Here is a 16,796-nt window from a genome sequence, read left to right on the forward strand (position 1 = left end):
TTTTGCAGTTTGTGTTTTTAAAATTGTGAGAGCTACCAGAATTGCATCCGCGAGCTACCGGTAGCTCGCGATCGACAGGTTGGCGACCGCTGGTCTATATGTTCGAAATGGTTACCACCCTCCTTATTGCACAAATTTATTTTTCGTTCAATTTTATTTATAGCTTTCGAATAGATCCTCTTATACTTTCGAATGCATTTTGTACTCTTCATTGTAACTGCCGAGATGTGTTGAATTCACTTTTTTGTAAAATTTGGACCTGTCGAATTACTTGATATCATCAGACGGTCCAGGTACCTCGCTGGCCATTATACTGCTCTACCATTTCCAATTCATCTTCCGGGGAAATGATTTGATTGTTTATATTACATTTTATTTATATTATTTTTTATTGTTTTATTGCACTTGATTTTCCGTATCCAACCCACGTCACTGTTAAGTTTGAAAGCTTATCAATATTGTAACGATGAATATATTAAATATTAAAAAAAGACAGAGCCGGACTTGAAATTAGTTTAAATAAATTGTGTCCAAGTTTCCAAAACAAAAAAAAATTAAGTGTTGCATATCATTGTACTCAGGAGAACGAGTTCTTTCAAAATCTGAAATAAAAAATGCAGGTCCGTATTTAAAAAAATTAAGTTGGCCTCTATATCTCAAAAATTATCAGCTAATTTGAAAACATAAAAATACTATCAGATAGCTCTAATAAAGTGGCAATGAGAATGTGCAATTAGTTTTTTAATTTTCTAAAAAGTGTCTACAGGAAAAAATAAAATTTATTTTCAAAAATATCCGTTTTTTCCAAAAAACTCAGCAATCCTTGAAATTTTTAAAACTTTTTTGCTGGCATCTTGGTGAACATCCCCAAAGCGCATCTTTGCCCCAATTTAACCATGTTCGTATCTATTACGGTTACCGAGTTATCAATGCTCGTACCTCGAATTTGTAGCACCCTGTATACTGTGCTTTGGGCCTACAATTATTTTTCTCTTGATTTTTCATCCACTTACCTTCAAAAGACACAAAACACACGTAATAACACGAATCAAAATGCATCATCTTCCAAAACGCAGGTTATTTCATAAAGTATACCTAATCTCTTCGTAAAAAGCATTTGAAATAGCATTTTAAATAATAGCTTTCCAATAGGGAAATACTAATGAATGAATACTGATTGCTATATTTACTTGTACATATTTTAGATTGCCGTTGAAGCTATAGACAACATGAAAACTGTAAAGTCCCTGGGCTGCGAAAATATATTCTGCGAATATTACGTAAAAGAACTGATACATTGTAAGAAAATTGGTTTCAGAAGGTCACATGTGAGGGCATTTATTTTAGGTACGTTTTGATTTACATATTATATTGATGGCACTATGATAGGTCCCGTACAGCTGAAAAAAGAGCGTCAAGTTGGCTGGAAATAACAATCGATGATAGTCATCATCATATAATATTGCATATAAAATTTCATCGATCGTTATTTCTAAATCAACTCACAAGTCATTTTTTTATTGCATGGAACATGATTAATATCCAGAAGTATACGGGGAGTCCCATGTTGAGCTTGCATCTAGCTTCCCTTAAGCTTCATTCAGAACCTCGCAATTAGTAGAATAAATTAGTAGTTTCGATTAGCCTAGAAGTTTGTTTCTTTAATTTCAATGTTACTAATTATACTTCAATCTTCCATAGCGAGTTACGTTTTAAAAAATATTCAATAATTATTATTTCAAGGAATTTATTACGAGTAGAAAAAATATTATGCTGGGTTGGCGTTGGTTTCTATGTAATTTGACAAATAAATAAAGCTGTCTCTTTAGTTGTCAGTTTTGAGTCAATATTTTTTAATTCTCTTTCGTGTTGATTGCTTATTGAATTGGAGCCAGAAATGGCTCAAAACGAAATAAGTAAATTACCAACAGATATTCAGGCTGAGGCGACAAACACCATATCCAAACTACTTCCATTTAAATCCCGAATAACTTATGAAAAGGAATACAAAAATTTTCAAAAATGGAAGCAATTGAAAAACGTGCGAGAAGAAATAAAGTTTGTAACCTATCCTTCTGTTAAAGTATCATTTAATCTACCCTTGCGATTAAAGTAGTATTTTATCTACTATTTTTGATAGATATAAGGCAATTTTAACAGTTGCTATGGATAAAAAAGCATAAAGTGTAATTAAAACCATTAATTTATTCCACTAATTTCGAGGTTCTGAATGAAGCCTTAACAGTTGATATTTGACTTTTAATTTGTTTGAGTTAAATTTCATCTTTTACATTCTTCTGAACTGTTTTTAGTTTTTTTATGTGTCATAATTTAATAATTAGTAGGTAGTTAGTTTAGCCTATTTTCCTATTTGTTTAGTATTTTAATCATGGCTGGTTGTACTCTAATATATTAAGAGTAATGGTGGGTTTAAACAGAAAAATAAAATCAAATAAGAAAAACAAATAAATAAGAAATTATTATTTGTAAACTTTCAAACAGCTAAATAAAAGCTGTAATAAGAAATCTATCTATCTATCTATTCAGCCTCTTCGGTCCATCGTTGGACATAGACCTCCCCCAATCTCTTCCACCCTTCCCTCTCTGTCGCCGTGCTCATCCATCTTGTGCCTGCATGTTTCCTCAGATCGTCCGCCCATCTCATCTGGGGTCTTCCTCTACTTCTTCTATTCTCCCAGGTCATCCTTCTATCTGACATTGTGACCGGCAAACTTCCATTTCAATTTTGCTACTTCACTTCTAACATCCCTTATTTTAGTTTTTCCTCTGATCCACTCATTCCTTTTTCTATCTGCAAGCCTTATTGTAGCATTTGTCTAAATAAATAAGAAATACACATTTGCAAATGTCCATTGCGCTGAAGCATTATAAACATTGACTTTAATTATTGTTTACAGATATTTTTCTATTTACGGTATTTTCTGTTTCCTCATCTTGGTAAAAAGATCATTATTCACTTGTAAGATGTATTATGTTATAATCCTAGATCATATATACTTACGTGGATAAGTAAATCACTATGGAAACTGTCCCAAACATATCAACGACTTCCATTTATCTTCTTTTTTTGTTGCACACGCGGTGCTTCTACTCTGTCTATCCTTGTCGAGGACCTATCGCCCACGCGTCAAATTTGAACATTAATTTTAAAAATTTAATTTGTAAAATGCATATATTTGAACAATAATTGAATGTTACTGTCACAAAAATTAAATTAAATAAAAAATAAATTAGCCACTCCGTACGAATATCAATATTCTTAGGAAATCTAACCAGAAAGTATGCATGTGGTTTACTATACATAAAAGAACAACTGAATACTTTACTTGCCTGTGAAAAGATAATTCGAGGACATTTATATTATAATTTCAACACACCAAACACTTTCTTGTCATTTTTACGAGTATTTACCCAAAAATTAAAACCCAACGGGTAAAAAATAGAAATATAATTGCACAAACTTAAAATTAACTTCTCACTGAATACACTTGCATCCTTGGCTATATAAAAGCGGTCGATAAAAGAGTAATGAATACAATGTTTAAAATAAAAAACGCAAAAAACAAGCGTCGTTACACAATGGAAATAACATTATGACAAGATTATGACAATATGATGACAATGAAAAGTTGGTTTCCATAACAACGTATAATTTGTACTTTCTAAACCGAATAAAATCTTTGAATAAGAAGACTAAGGAAGGAGCATAATGCTATCCATATATTCATGCATGGTGGGCGGAAAAGCCACCATAAAAGCTCTCTAGGGTGGGGATCCTTGACAGTTCTGTTTGACGATTCATTTGACACATTTGAATTTGATTTGAAATTTTGTGGATTTGTCAATCTTTACGGAGCTTATTTTATGTTATTTATTATTTATTCTACTACTGATAGCTGTATAAAGGTAGTAAATCTAGATGGAAATTGTGGCAGAACTTAAATTAACAGTGACACTATATCGATTTATCGAAAAAGACTCTAAAATAGTTGGTTGTGTAGCGTGCGGTAGATCTCGGCAAAAATTGAGTGAAATAATGGAACAACTTTTCGCTAGTAAGTGACTATATAATATACATATGTGTAGTAAACCGATCATTTATGAAATTCACTTAAATTAACTAAATTATATATTTTTCTTGCATTTTTAGCTTTTATTTATTACTTGTCAAAGATTAGATCATAGATAAATGCAACAAGTTTAGATTGGAAAGCCCGTCAAAATTTTGGGTCGCGAAATTATTTTGGGTCGCGACCGTTATACGCGATCTGGCGCTGCTATAGCGGTCGCTAAGAACAACGGCAAACAAAAACAGAAATAATTTTCTTTTGTCAAAGTCAGAATCTTCAAAAATCATAATAATCTTTCAAAATCTAAACCGCTCTCATTAAAGAAATTCCGAAAAGTGTTTATAACGTACATTTTCAAAGTAATTATTGCTATCTTGTGAGTTTAATTCAAGTTTTATTTACTCCAACCGGTGATAATTGTGAAAAAGTGGCATTAAAAACTTAAAAAGCTGTGCTGTGAACTGTGAACTGTGAACTGCAAAAACCATCGTGGATCATGGCATAACGTCGGTTTCCAGTGTTTCATAGGTATTTCATACATGCGTCCTTATATAAAATAAAGTTTCTTGTATGCAACACACTGTATTTTATTTATAAAATTAAACGAAAATAATAATAAATTTGAATAAACAATATTTGGCGATATAATTCCGGAAAAAGCCGAACCGCTCCGAAATGTTCAAAAGTTTTGGGTCGCGACCGTTGCAAGAATAGCGCCAAATAGTGTTTACATTGTCCTTATGGGCACTTTCCAATCTAAACTTGTTTCATTTATCTATGGATTAGATGTCAAAGAATTTAGATACGTTAATTTGACTTACCTGGTTCAGTAGCGTATCGGATGTTTCTGTTAATAAATACTTATTATAACTTATCTATTTTTATTATAATAATATGTTTTTATAACAATTTTAATAACTACCAACATTTATTCACAACGTAAAATAAAACAACAAATTATTGAGTCTACCCCACGTCTACCCTACATCATAGTTTTACATTTTTTAAATAAAATTAGAACCACACTCATAAACCGGAATTTAAGTCGGCCATATTTGAGGCCCATCGCGGTGTACCTAAGATTTTTGATATGCTCCTTCCTTAGTCTTCTTATTCAAAGGATAAAATTGTAATTATCTTGGAAATACGTGCCACTTTTAATGCGCATGCGTAGTCAGGTCCTCGAGAAAGACAAACCTATTGAATGTTTCATAAGTGCAATAAAGAAGGTTGGAAAATGGCATGTCGTGATGTTGGGGATATATTGTTTAATGCCGTTTAATGCTAAACTTATGGCGTTGGTTTATCCACGTAAGTATATATGATCTAGGGCAAAGATCTAGGGTTATAATACTATAGTAGTATAATTAATTACGCGATATTTTTATGATTAACTATAGATGGCCGTCAATAAACTTATAATCACCATTACTTTCTGACGTCCCCCTGTATGGTTAGAATTTCTGCGCACGTTCACACTCATTCTCTCTACTTTTATATCTCCTGATATCTCTAATAATACCGTTACAGGATGCGCAAGAAGTTTGCAATTTGTTGCTTACGCTGCAGGCATGGTCTATGGAGCGAAAATTTTAAGTTTGGGCGAAGTCGACTCAGGCACTGTGTTTAAGTAGGAAATTTTAGTTTTATTTTTACCTGTACAATATTGATTAGTCATTTTCTAATTTCAGGGTTTTAGAAGTGGTGGTTACCAGTTCGTGGTCTATTGGTAACGCACTATCGTTTTCATCGAATATGCAAAAAGGTCTCGTGGCAGCTTCAAGAATTTTCGCTCTGTTTGAACGAATTCCATCTATAAGAAATTCTTCGAGTTCAATTAAACGTCATTGGGTAAGCCAAATCTGATTATTATAAAACATCTGTCAATTTTTTTTATTATAGAGGGTGTCCCAATATTACGTGGACATAGAGCTACTACGTATTTTTGAAATTGAAATAAATTAATTAGACACAATTTACTTCTATACACAATTATAACAAATATACTGGGTGGCTTGAACAATTTCGTATTTCAGAAACTTCGGAAACACATTCTGCAGATAAAAATAAGTAAAAAAGTTCGTATAAATATATGTCCTAAAACGCTTAGTTTCGGGGATACAGGGTGGAGAAGTTTCATTTTTATTTCAAATTTTTCCAAATAATTTATGAAGTAACGTCAATATTTGGATAAAAATTAGTGTCTGGGAGCTTTTTGACATGAGAAATTTGATTTTGATGTCAATATGTACTTATATAGGGCGCCACCTACATATTTTTTAACTATTTTGAAGAATAATAACTTTTCGTCCGTACCTGTATAAAATTAATGAAATAAAAAAAATATACATTTACGACGTTTTTCACGTAAAAAATGTCTTTTGGTAAAAATCGCTACGAGTGATGATACAATACCTGTCATCGTTGACATAAATTAAACATCTTATCTAAATAGTTATTAGTATCATCTTCAACTAAATAGTTATTAGAGTGAAATATATTTTGTGGTAAAAGTTCAACAGAAACTGTTTTATCATATTTTTTTCGCAGAAAAATTTATGATTACCTAATTTAAAAAAATAAAAATTTCCCAAATTTATTATTTCAGTCAAATAACTATCTACTCAAGTTTATTTTTTGTCAATAATGACATGTATTGACTATTTTCATTCTAAATATCTTGAGAACGGTTGCTCATAGCGATTATTACCAAGATACATTTTTTACATAAAAAAATCACGGAAATGTACATTTTTTCACTCAATAGTACAATATACAGGTACGGATGAAAATTTATTAATCTTTAAAACAGTTAAAAAACATGTAAGTGGCGCCCCCTACAAATGAGTCATATTGACATCAAAATCAAATTTCTCATGTCAAAAAACTCCCTGACACCAATTTTCATCTGAATATTGACGTTACTTCAAAAATTATTTGAAAAAAAATGAAATAAAATTGAAATTTCTACATTCTCCATCTCCGAAACTAAGCATTTTAGGACATACATTTATACGAACTTTTTTACTTATTTTTATCTGCAGAATATGCTGCCGAAGTTTTCGGAATACAGTTGGGACCACCTTGTGTACAGGTCCCATTAAGAATAGCTCTCGACTGTATCTCGGAAAGTATTAGCAGTAGAGCCTACGGAAAAAAATATTTATAACTAAAGGGGCTATGAGAAATTGCTGGAAATTATTTTCACGTTTGTAAAACGGCCGCTAGAGGGCGCAACTGCTATGGAAAATAAGAAAATAGAATTTTTACAGAATTTTGCCTAGATAATGGGTACTATAAATAATAGCTTCATAATCTTCAGTAGTATTTTTGGATTTTTTGTTAGAACCATTTTCCCCTATCTGATAAAATAAAGTGGTGGGGGAAGGTTAGATCTATCTTTATTTAAATGTTAATAACTCCGGACTGGATGATCAGAATCTAACAAACGAGGGCTCGTTTAAAAGAGCGTTTCTTACTCTATATTATACCGTAAAAATAATAATAATAAGGTTTTGAACGTAGACGCTAGGGGCACATTCTTACAATTTAACAAACATAGCGCGTTTTTTCAAAAAAATTAAATACAATAGTATATGTAATTTTAGCTGATAGTAAAGAGTAGTAAAAGCTTAAAAAGTCAGCGAAAACTGCATCTTGATATCTTCTTTCAAACCGAAGATATTAGCAAAATTATAATAAATACCAAAAAATAAGACCTTAATTATTACCTTATTTTTACAACACGGTATCAGTGCCCTCTTGATTATGTCCATTTTAACAAAAAAATAAGATAGAAATAGTTAGTTTATTTTAAAATAGACGAAATACCAGAATACCATAATACCAGATGTATTAATATCTAATAATTAAGATACTAATAACAGTGAACAAGAAACGACGATGATTCAGTGAAGTCATGGTAGGCTTTGGAAAAAAGTTGCTTTTGGCGTAATAGTATAAACGTCAAATTGTTATTAGATCAACATTTTGATAGTCTTTTATCTCTTGATTGCTTTTCAAAATGCCAACAACTTCAACTACTTCAAATAATAAAGGCATTTTGAAAAAGCAATTAAAAGATAAAAAACGCTGCTAAGACTATCAAAATGTTGATCTAATAACAATTTGACGTTTATACTATTACGTCAAAAGCAACTTTTTTCCAAAGCCTACCATGACTTCACTGAATCATCGTTTCTTGTTCACTGTTATTATTATCTTAATTATTAGATATTAATACATCCGGTATTATGGTATTCTGGTATTTCGTCGATTTTAAAATAAACTAACTATTTCTATCTTATTTTTTGGTTAAAATGGGCATAATCTAGAGGGCTACTGATACCGTGTTATAAAAATAAGATAGTGAAGGGCAAATTTTTTCGTATTTATTATATTTTTGGTAATATCTTCGGATTGAAAAAAGATATCAAGATGCGGTTTTCACTGACTTCTTAAACTTTTATTCCTCTTTAAAATCAGCTGAAATTATATATACCATTGTATTTAATTTTTTTGGGAAATCCCGCATTGTTTGTTAAATTGCAAGACAGCGCCCTCTAGCGTCTACTGTTAAATGCATATTATTATTGTTTATATGGTTTTATATAGAGTACGAAACGCTCTTTTAAACGAGCCCTCACTTGTTAGATTCCGGTCATCCAGTCCGAAGTTATTAACATTTAAATAAAAACAGATCTAACCTTCCCCCACCACTTTATTTTAGCAGATAGGGAAAAATGGTTCCGACAAAAAAAGTCCGAAATTTTCTTAAAATTATGAAGCTATTATTCGTAGTAGCCCTTATCTAGGCAGAATTTTGTAAAAATTGCATTTTCTTATTTGCCGTAGCAGTTGCGCCCATAAAATAATAAATACAAGAAGAAGTGTCAAGTCAATGTTAAATTATGGAAACAGCGTGGCTGCCTGGGTAATTAATTTTCAGATATGGCGGCTGGGACATTTGACATGATTTGACATGACAGAGACACTTCATTGACATGACAATTTCAATTTTATGAAATTTATTTCCGTTTCCGGTTTTTAATGGCGGGCTGTTCAGGAGGTTTAAATGAGGGTTAATATACTTTTTACTTTTTCTAGTAGTAAATAATACAACAAAATTACTCAAAAATATTTATTTGGAATTTAGAACAATGTAAATATGCAAATCAACACAATTAAAGAGCTATAAACCCATAAACTACTGTATCAATATCAAAATATTTAAATAACATCAGAGATGCTGTGTTAAAGTGAAATAGTAAAGTAACAATGCACTGACTTACAGAAACTTGAAGATAAATAAATGTTTTCACAGCTTCACGGGCGTAAAACTAACTGGAAGCAAGAAAAAGACAACAGGAACCCACGCAAAACCTGGAATCAAAAAAAAAATATGTAAAAAAAACATAAATATAGGTACATAAGACTGTTGTGAATTAAATCAAACAGGACTTGAATGAAAATAAAATGAATAAAAAATATGATACACATATGATATACATGATATGATATACATCTAATACCTCATTTGTATTTTAAAAATAATCTACATACATAGCATTATTGCTATGAAAATACATAATAGGTACCTATGTGATATGTAATTACGCATTTCTGTTCATCTTGTAGATAATTAATGTAGGCTAATAATAGGTAGTTCAATAATCATAATTTACCTTGTGTAACTTGCTTTCAATTGCTCAAAATCACCGATCAGTCTTTAAAGTAGAGATACGGAAAAATCCTTGGTAAAGAATATCCCAAGATCTTTGGATCTAAAGCTAAAAAAATATAAAAACAGTTAATATATTACCTATTTTTACATATAATATGGCCCATACCTACTACACGCAGAAACGTCGATTTCATCATTTTATTCATGTAATTAATACCATATATACTTTATTAAGGTGTTAACAAGGAACTTTGTATCAAAAAACATCTTTGTACTTATAAATTTCAGCCGAAATATCATAAACAAACTTCCAATCAAATCTAAAACGGCAAAAATTAAAATGGCGCCCGACCTTGCCAGAGGCCTCGGGAGTTGACACATGGCTGACACACAGACAAAAGAAGAGGACGCCGACGTGTATAAAAATGTTCCGTAACTGAAATTGACAGAAATCATATAGAAATATTCAGATTTTTGTCTAGGACAGTCTAGAAGGCCATGCTTTCTGCCTGGGTAAGACCGCGCCAGAACTGTTTCCAATTTTCCGGTTTACTGTCACCCCCCTGGTTGCGCCCTCTAGCGGCCACTCTACAAACTTGAAAATAATTTCCAGCAATTTCTCATGGCCTCTTAGTTATAAATATTTTTTTCCTCGGGTTCTACGACCAATACTTTCCGAGACACAGCCGAGAGCTATTCTTAGTGGGACACCCGGTACTTTAAATCGAATGCCATGTATTATTTTAGCTTAGCTATTATCTTAATGTTTCTTTTAGGAAAATCCAAACGTGGAATACTCCCAAGTATATTTCTCATACCCTACCCGTCCAAATGTGCAGATACTCAATGGTTTCGATTTATCCATTGCCCATGGAAAAACAGTGGCTCTGGTCGGAAGTAGCGGATGTGGAAAATCAACTCTTATCCAACTTCTGATTAGATTTTATGATCCAGATCATGGAGATGTCAGTGTCGAAGGAGAAGATGTTCGATTTTTGGATTTGAAGTGCTTGAGGTTAGCGTTTGTAAGAATATTTTTTCTGTTGGTTGATATGGGGTTTGCTTTCCTTGATATAAGTAGGCTTTAAGTAAAAAACAATCTTTTATTGTCACGGGGTTTTTAACGGGACATTGTCACCTTAGTGAACACCTCAGTAGATTAAAGCTAAGAAACGATGGCGAACGCAGATTCTGTGGGAAATATATGGAAACACCAAAACACCCCATCACTGAGTGCGTCGAGACGACAACCATTCGTGCCATGAACTTTGGAGAAATACCCTCTGTAAAACTGTCTCAGATGGATGGCTTTGCTTTTGTGAAAGCTTTGAGACTGAATGATGGGTTATAACTCAAGAAAGAGAGATATAATAGATCCATACGATCGCGCTGAGGGTCTATTCGGTCTAAAATGTTTATTAAATAGCAAATCTATCTATGATTGATGAGTTTCATCTTTACAATAATTTTCTTGTCCGTTAGGTCTCAATTAGGGATTGTTTCTCAAGAGCCCAACTTATTTGATTTAACAATTGCGGAAAACATCAGCTACGGAGTCAATGACAGACCAACTTCAATGAAGGAAATCGAAGCAGCCGCCAAAGCTGCTAACATCCATAACTTTATCTGTAGTTTACCTCTGGTTTGTTAACAGGGCTTTTACTATAGTATTTTTTTATTTATTATATCTTTTTCAGGGGTATGAGACTAGGCTAGGTAATAAAGGCAAACAGTTATCGGGCGGACAGAAACAAAGAGTAGCTATTGCAAGGGCTTTGATGAGGGATCCAAAAATTCTACTTTTAGACGAAGCTACGTCAGCTCTGGATCACGAAAGTGAAAAAGTAAGTAACATTTTGAAAAATTTGTAAGATTTCGGAATTTATATTAATAACCAGAGTGATGTAAGCACCAAAATTATCACTGATAAAAAAGATGGAAGATGGAAGATGGAAGAAGAATAACAAAAAATTGACGTGATCACAGAAGGGTTTCATTATGGCCAATATGACTTTCAGTTGATCACTGGCATTTAATTTTTAATTTGTTTTCTCCAATTCAAGTTTTGGTAGAATTTTGTTTTAGATTTGTACACTTACATAAAACTAATTATAAAATTATCTAGAAAAATAAGAATAAACCCAAAAAAAATTAAAAAATTAAATTTGTTGAAATAAAAGTGAAAGAAAATTGTTTTAAAATAGTTACTATGATGCCTTTGCCGTCTTTATGATATGAATATTAAAATAATATTTGGGTATACAGTGTAGTCGGAATTGTAATTCAGAAAATTTGAATAATCATGTTAGATTACAGTTGTGGTTTGGAACCTTTGGTGTTACAATAGCAAAATACAAATTCACCACAATACACCAAAATACTTTTGCACTGGACGCGCGTTTAGCTAACTATAACCATCATCAGCAGGTGATTAAAACTAAACTAATATCTACAAATTGAACGTTTATATAGGCGCTCAGTTGGCATTGCCTAGGCGTGGAAGAACTAGCCAAGCAAGTCAAAACCAACCCAGCGTAATAATTAATCATCGAAACCTAGAGCAATAGGAATAAAGAACTGGAAGAAATAGGACCATTATCTCTGTTCATATGATTTTTACATTTACTAATTTTGACGCTCTCATATGCATCTAATTGCCTGTAATTTGACTCTGGTTTTATTAATTTTAAATTGTTAGTATCTATACAATGATCTTTCTTTATCAACAATATGTTGAACAACGCAAGCTTTATCCGGTCTACCATATCTTATCTGAGCGATATGTTCTTTAAGTCTTGTTAATATTGATCTAAACAAAATAAAAACACTAAATCACCACAATACACCAAAACACTTTTAGTTTTACACTCGACGCGCGTTTCGCTAACCATGTTAGCATCATCAGCAGTGTTTGGTGTATTGTGGTGATTTAGTGTTTTTACTTTGCTGTGTAACACCAAAGGTTCCAACCCTCAACTGTAATTAATATTGATCTTCTAGTTTGCCCAATATATAGTTTGCCCCTATATTTCTGATTACAATCTTTACATGAAATCTAATAAATACCCGACCTTTCCAGTGGAGGTGTTTTATCTTTACGATTACTTAATAATTATTGTTGTAATTTATTATTAGCGCTATTCACAAGTTTATAATTGACATTAACGGTATTGAAAAATATTTTGACGTATCTTCCTCCATATGAAAAGTCGAATTTGAAGAAATCGCAAACTTTATCTACTTTTTCTAATTATTTTATCAACTAATGAAGAAGAGTATGTTCATTATGTTCAACACTCAAGACTCATTAGGAATATGTCTGCGTGTAGTGGTATTTTTGGTATAGTTATCAAATTCCATGCAATTAGGTATTAGTACCTATTTCGGATAACTAATACATGTGGAAATGGTAGTCTATCGTTGTTCTCAATTTCATAAGTAAATTTAATGGAAGGAAAACTATTATTTAATTTAGAAATAAAATATCTATGATATTAGAATATGTGTCAAAAACGGAAAATATATCATCCACATACCTAAACCAAACTCTTGGAAAATACTCAAACTAATTTTTAGCCTCTACTTTAAACGTGCTCATGAATAAATTAGCCAAAAATGGAGACAACGGTACCTTCCCGCTTTTCAAAAAAAATTGTTATTAGACTGAAAACAACTTTGTTTCATTCATAGCGATGTAATTGCGATATATTCAATAACAATTTTGTGTTGTCCATTTTTTCTTCAAGTAGCCTGTAAAGTAGAGTATTAGAAAAAAGAAAAGTAAAGAAAGTAAAGTATTGGAACACTTGGGAACAACGAAGATACATCAAAGGAGACCAAAAAAAAAGAAAATATGTTTTTTTTTTCGTCAGATTTACTACGCCTTAAATACTTGCACTTATTTCTGGGATACCCTGTATTATTAGCCATTTTTTAAAATGATGAAAATGCTTGTTTGTAGGTTGTTCAGGAAGCTCTGGACAATGCCAGGCAAGGTAGAACGTGTATCACGATAGCCCACAGGTTAACAACCATTCAAGATGCAGATTTAATTTGTTTTGTAAAGGGGGGACAGGTGGCTGAACTGGGTACACACAATCATCTTTTAAACATAAAAGGTCACTATTACGAGTTCTACAAGTTGCAGTCTGGCCAATCTTAGTTTGTATTTGTGATTAAATAGATGTATGTTAACGTATATAAAGTTTATAAAATCATATAGATTAACTTGTGTTCAAAACAATAAAAAAATATATTTTATTATACAGGGTTGTACGTTTTCAACTTCGCTCTTGTTTTGTTGATGAAATTGATACTTTCGGCAATAATTGAAATTGATAAGAGAAAATTATGAATTGAATTTGATATAAAAGTTTTTCAGTGGTTTAGAAAAAAATATGTTATATTTAACATTTTGTATGTAAGAAACTAATTCATAATATTTGTAAAAATTACTTTTTTTCTTGAAAATATATTTTTTTTAAGTTTTGTATCTGTACTACTTAGTATAGATTTGTCTAGAATAGCAAAATATCTTTTTTCTCTCTACAGTATGTCCCTGGATTATCTTCATAAGGGGAAAAACTTTTTTTTTATTAATTTTTAGAAAAAAATAATACTTCATAAAAGTTTTTGCTTGCTCCAAAATGGTTACCCCCGTTTATATTTTCTAAATATTTATAACTAAGTTCCTAAAATTCAAATTCCTAAAATTTCAAAAAAATTCAAACCTAAAATTCAAATCGCGTTTCTATGGTATTATCATTTCGTTTTGTTCCTTTGATAGATTTTTTGATGAACGTCATATTTTTTGCGGTTTTACTTTGTTAAATAAGTATAAGATATATTTAGTTCAATGCTACGGAATAGATGATTATAAAGTTTGCACTTCTTTAACATTTTTAAGCAGCAAAAAATATGACGTGCATCAAAATTAATTATCTACCAAAGAATTAACAAGAATGAATATCTACAATGATATTACTACACATAGAAACTATGGGGCTTTAAAATACTGGTTTTTCTATAAACGTCAGTAAAAATGTAATTTATGTAAATACTTTTAGCACTGGTGCTAAAACTAAGTTACGTGATTTACTTTTAACACTGAATTAGTGAATGATCGAATGTTTGGAATCTTTCAATTACCCGAGCAACCATAAACTTCATAATTAATTTGATTTCAGAATGACATACATATTATGAACACAAAACATCCCCTTTTAGAACTTGTCTGTCATGTTAAGAAATGAAAGTAAATAATAAAGCGCCTCTCGTGTTTGTTCGCACTCAAAAAATTTCAATTAATGCCTGTATATATTTTTAATATATTTTTTAAATTTACATTTTTTTAATTGTAAAGTAATATATTACATTTAAATGGAATATTACATAACAATTATGTCAATTAAAGGAGTACAAGCTTGTTTTCAACATTTTTTAAATAAAACGAATTATAAAATTTCAATATATGTATATTTTTCGTTGGTATGAAAAAAGTAAAATATAAAATGGACAAACGCTTACTTACATTGCAATAAAACTTTCACTTTTAGTTTTCCAATCTAAACGAAATATTTCTATTTCACAAAATAAAAATATCCGACAACACTAAAATCACTGAAACTTCCGCGGCTGACAACAAAAACTGAAAAATATAACGGCACTTTTTATTTTGGACCTGCGTATCAACATTACGCTGTACTATTATGTGTTTGTTGGTGAAATAATATAAAATATCTAATTATAACTTGTAAATTTTAATATTTTAACATGATTTTAACTACTTTTGACAATAACTAACTCTTTGTTATCAAGATGACATTTTAGACGGCAACTGACATATATGTCATAATATTTGAATTTTAAATATGTATGTAATATAATTTAAATTATTATATTGCAACTTTATACTAAAAACATTTATACGTTCACAAAATACAACAAAGTCTAATAATATAGTTTGAAAACAAATGAATATTGAATTAAAATTAAAAAAGTTAAGCGCGACCCCTTGTGTCAAAATTCGATGATTAAATTTTCGCAATTTTTACACCATTTGATGACCGGTGGCGTCTCTAGTGTTTGTTCGGGCGGTTGGTCTTTTACTCCCGCTTATGGCCATTAAAGAAAAAGTTCTAAAGGGGGATGCTTTGTGGTAAAAATGTAATTTTTAACGCATGCCTAAAATGTGACATTATGTCACTGATGGTAAAAGTCATTTACTTTTAGCACTGGTGCTAAAAGTAAGTTACGTGATTTACTTTTAACACTGAATTAGTTGACAACAAATGATCGAATGTTTGGAATCTTTCAATTACCCGAGCAACCATAAACTTCATAATTAATTTGATTTCAGAATGACATACATATTATGAATTATTCGTTAACGTAAAAAGTAATAATACCTTGATATATACGAGCATAAACTTGTTTGTAGAAAAAATAGTGTATGATATGTGTGCTAAAAGTGATTTTATTCTGTTCGAAGGGATGGGACACTACGCCTTCGGCCAATTATTACCAAATTCATGGTAACGCCTAAAAAGTTAGGTTAGGTTAGGTTAGGTTTTACTAAGTATTGCAAATGTTAGTAATATTGCAATGGTACTAGTAATATTACAAAAGTAGATATTCAAATTATAATATTTTTTCATGATTGTTGTAAAAATGGAGTATTTCTATAAACCTTAAATATTTTTTCAAATATATATTTTTTAGTGTTGGGAAAATTCGAATTAAATAATACGACTAATTCGATAGTAAATTAAAACTAACTAATTCGAATTATCTTTTTCGATATAATCGAGATAAAAATTAGTAGTATTTTATATTATATCTGTGGTAACCGAATTACAAATGAACATAAACCATAACCTCTTATGGACGAATACGAATATTAGTAATTGGCATAGTACTATTAGTAGTATTCTTTCGTTCTGAACGAACTGAAAATTTTCACTTAAACTGATTTATAAAGGGAATCGACAAAGAAAGGAACGATCCGATATAGAAAAATCCAG

At 31.0% G+C, this 16,796-nt stretch overlaps 1 protein-coding gene across 2 annotated transcripts in view; it reads left to right on the forward strand.

Annotated features, from left to right (window-relative positions):
* LOC115880585 (ATP-dependent translocase ABCB1-like) overlaps positions 1-14,054 on the forward strand; it is a 60,961-nt gene extending 46,907 nt beyond the window's left edge. For both annotated transcript variants that reach the window (XM_030897845.1, XM_030897844.1), the window contains exons 17-23: positions 1,206-1,347; positions 5,622-5,721; positions 5,783-5,942; positions 10,551-10,789; positions 11,257-11,416; positions 11,472-11,618; positions 13,736-14,054. In XM_030897845.1, coding sequence (XP_030753705.1) covers positions 1,206-1,347; positions 5,622-5,721; positions 5,783-5,942; positions 10,551-10,789; positions 11,257-11,416; positions 11,472-11,618; positions 13,736-13,936 — 1,149 coding nt within the window. In that variant the 3' untranslated portion in view covers positions 13,937-14,054. The remainder of the gene's footprint in view (positions 1-1,205; positions 1,348-5,621; positions 5,722-5,782; positions 5,943-10,550; positions 10,790-11,256; positions 11,417-11,471; positions 11,619-13,735) is intronic.
* Positions 14,055-16,796: the final 2,742 nt, after the last annotated feature.

This window comes from Sitophilus oryzae, unplaced genomic scaffold, assembly GCF_002938485.1.
Source record: "Sitophilus oryzae breed Bouriz unplaced genomic scaffold, Soryzae_2.0 scaffold_1639_pilon_pilon, whole genome shotgun sequence".
NCBI lineage: Eukaryota > Metazoa > Arthropoda > Insecta > Coleoptera > Curculionidae > Sitophilus > Sitophilus oryzae.